Source organism: Hydra viridissima, unplaced genomic scaffold (genome assembly GCF_058129835.1).
Source record: "Hydra viridissima isolate aposymbiotic clone 2 unplaced genomic scaffold, HvirCarnegie_v1 scaffold_20, whole genome shotgun sequence".
NCBI lineage: Eukaryota > Metazoa > Cnidaria > Hydrozoa > Anthoathecata > Hydridae > Hydra > Hydra viridissima.
The window spans coordinates 674,476-677,888 of NW_028324319.1; the positions used below are offsets into that span (position 1 = coordinate 674,476).

General features: G+C 32.2%; 1 protein-coding gene across 1 annotated transcript; it reads right to left on the minus strand.

Moving 5' to 3' along the window:
- Positions 1-286: 286 nt before the first annotated feature.
- LOC149876443 (uncharacterized) lies at positions 287-682 on the minus strand. Its single transcript, XM_090075392.1, has one exon. It carries the CDS (start codon positions 680-682, stop codon positions 287-289), a length of 396 nt encoding a protein of 131 aa, XP_089931518.1.
- Between the last annotated feature and the right edge of the window lie 2,731 nt (positions 683-3,413).

A 3,413-nucleotide genomic window follows, 5' to 3' on the forward strand; every position in this document is an offset into this window, starting at 1 on the left:
TAAGCGAATTTTCTAAAATGTCACGATACCCATATTGGTTCAATCTTCCTTCGTATATTTTATGACAGCCAACGCCTGAGCCCAATATGCATCCCCATATGCCGACGAAGCCACCACCTTTTTGGATACGGCTGTGTTTGTGTTGCTACAAATATTTTTCCGTACTTTTAAGACGAACAAATCTTTTGTTTTTTCTGTTAATAATTTCAAAATTCGACTCATTGTTAAAGATACTCTTTTTTCCATTGTTCCACTGAATAAATTGAGCGCTTTTTCATCATTTTTTTCATTTTAGACCATCAGTTAATGACAACATAGGCTTTTTTACAGCATGAAACGAGCTTAATTCTTTTTTGCGTAATAACTTACTTATTGTAGTACGACTAACTGTTTTCTCTAAAAGCAAACTATTGATTTTTGCACTCAAAGCTGATACTCCTGCTTTTGGGTTGCGTCTGCTAAGCGTGTAAAGCATGTTTTCATCGCAAGCTGAAAGTTTTTTTGGGCGCCCAATTTGAGGTTTATTATTGACACTACCAGTCGAAAAGTAATTTTTTATTGTTGTACGAACGCTAAATCCAGAAATATTCAAGTGTTTGCCTATTTGTCGATTGCTCATTTTCATTTTATGCATGTCAATAACTTGCCATTTGGTTTTCGGTGAGACAGCTCTCTTACCCATTAAAATATGATCTTTTGATAAAGTTTCATCAGTTGAAAATTGCTGAAGGTTAAATCAAATCGTAGACGATAGCAGGCTGTCGAGTGATGGAAATGCGAAAGACTGCAAGAAAAAATCTATCAATTAACAAGAGTTAAGAGTTATGGTCGGTTTTTCGACCTTCAAGATGTTCCAAAAGATGTTCAATTGAATTTAAATCTGGGCTTTGAGAAGGTTTGTCCAAAACTGGAACTTTTTTTAAATTGAAAAAGTTTTTGATATTTATTTTTATTTGATATTTGATATAAATTTTTGATATTTTTGAATTTGTACAGTGTTTTGGATCGCTGTCTTGCTGGAAAATCTAACCACGAGGCATTTGTACTTTCCATATGACAGCATAACATTCTTGATTATATCTAAGTATACATTCTGATCCATTATGCTTTCAATGCGATAAATGCGACTGAAAGAACCCTAAACCATGTTTAACTGTTGATATTTGACACTTAGTAGCGAATCTTTCAAACCTTTCGGATGTCTCACGTAGTTGATACTATCACAATGAGCATGCAAAAAATTAATTCGTCACTGAATAAGACTTGACCATTCTTTTGAAGTGTAATCAAATGATCTTTTGCAAATTTCATTCGGTCGAAGTGATTATTTAACAATATTAATGGTTTCTTGGCAGGGTGACGAGTAAACGTAAGCGACGTTTAGCTGTATCAATGCTGCACTTATTACTATATTTCTTCTTGAAATGCCAATTAATCCGATAGCACTTTTTGCGGGGAACGATAGCACTTTTTGCGGGGATCTTTCTTTTATTATTAAAACTCTGCCTTAATGTTCTGTAGTTATTTTTGGTTTGTTCTGTAGTATCTTTGGTTTTCTGTAGTTATCTTCGGCCTGCCTGAACGATGCTTGCTTTTAACTGTCTTATGGTCTCTATATCTCTTAACTAGTACGCTTGTTATTGATTTAGCTATTTCATAAAGCTCATAAATTTGCTTATAAGGAAACTTTCTCTCTGGAGCACGTGTTATTAAATTTCTACTTTCTCTTGAAAACTCCTTAGACTCTCCAATTTTGCAAATTCTTATGTTTTAATGAATTAGGAGACAAATAAAGTTACTTTAAGTAAAGAAATAAACTTTCATCAACATAACACATAAAAATAATGAATTATAGGTAAGAAAAATTTTTATCCTGATGTGTGAAGCTTCATATAGAAAGTATTTAGTAAAAAAACAAACATAAATTATCATCATCATCATCATCATCATCATCATCATCATCATCATCATCATCATCATCATCATCATCATCATCATCATCATCATCATCATCATCATCATCATCATCATCATCATCATCATCATTATCATCATCATCATCATCATCATCATCATCATCATCATCATCATCATCATCATCATCATCATCATCATCATCATCATTTTCTTCCTCAAATTGAATTGTTTACAAAATTGTTATTTTTTCCAACTTGATTGTGTGCTGTTTAACTTTTTTTTAAATAATGCTCAACTAGCCCCGGCTGGCTCCGGCTAGACTTGGCAAAAATATTTTTGTTAATGGAAAGAAAGTTAAGAGTTTAGGCTAAACTGCTAAATATAACTGAAAGTACAATAAACGAATTAAATGTTAACACTTCAGTAATTGCATATGTTTTAGAACAATCCCAACGGAACGAAAACAAAAATTTTTTTTTTTTTTTACATTTCGTTATCAAAAAAATTGGTCAATAATTGATTTCAGGATCGCATCTCATTGGATTGAAATCAATTATTGACCAATATTTCACACTCCCAAGTTCATATCTTTTTCTAATTATAAGTTTTGTCACTGTAACCAAAGTTTTTGTAATAATTTTGTCGCCCAATTTGCACCTATAGATAACGTGCCCGCTCCATGGTAAATATAAAAACTCATCCACTCAACTTTAAGTAAAATCTCATAAAGAAAAGAATTTTTTTTGCAAGAGGATGAAATAGCAGAGGAGCAAGAAGAAAAAAAGCAGGCAATAAACTAGAATAATTGTAAAAAGTGAGAGCCAAAATTAGTAAATAAAATCGATGTTTTGATTGAAGTCTTTTTTACCAAAAAACTATTCACTCGCCTGTTTTCTTTTAATAAAGTTGATAAAGTAAAAACAATCTTTTTATCTACAACTTAAAAACGAAATTTTACAAATGAAAAGTTAAAGAACGTACTATTGGAACTAAAAAATATTTTCATTTATAGCAACGTGGAATGTTTATTGCTTGGTTCAAATCTTCTTAAGCAAGGCGAGCAATTCTTACGACAAAAACATGCTCCTCTGGCGAATTGAATCGGCGCATGCTAAAAGCTCCTCTGGCGAATTGAATCGGCGCATGCTTAATCCAAATTAGCTTGTTTGAGAAAAAAAAAAAAAAATTTAACTCAAATACGACTCAACATTTCTTTTTTATGAAAATATAATGGTAAGAGTGCTTGACTGGTTAGTTTATGGAGATTGTAAATCCTGTCGCGATTTTTTAGAGCTTTTTATCATACCGAAATCACGGTCACAAGGTAAGAAAGAGTAACCTCTGACAGGGAAAAATTGCTCAATTTTTTTCAAATCTTTTCATGTCTGTCAAATCCATAAGAAACCTGATTAATGCATGGTTTTTATTTTGTCCTCCACAATTGTCTGAGAACACACGAAGCTCTGTATAGTGAGATGAAACACTGTTCAAGTAGT

Bases quoted from the DNA above. Each gene is read 5' to 3' on its own strand.
- LOC149876443 (XM_090075392.1), bottom strand. From the start codon at position 682: ATGGGTAAGAGAGCTGTCTCACCGAAAACCAAATGGCAAGTTATTGAC.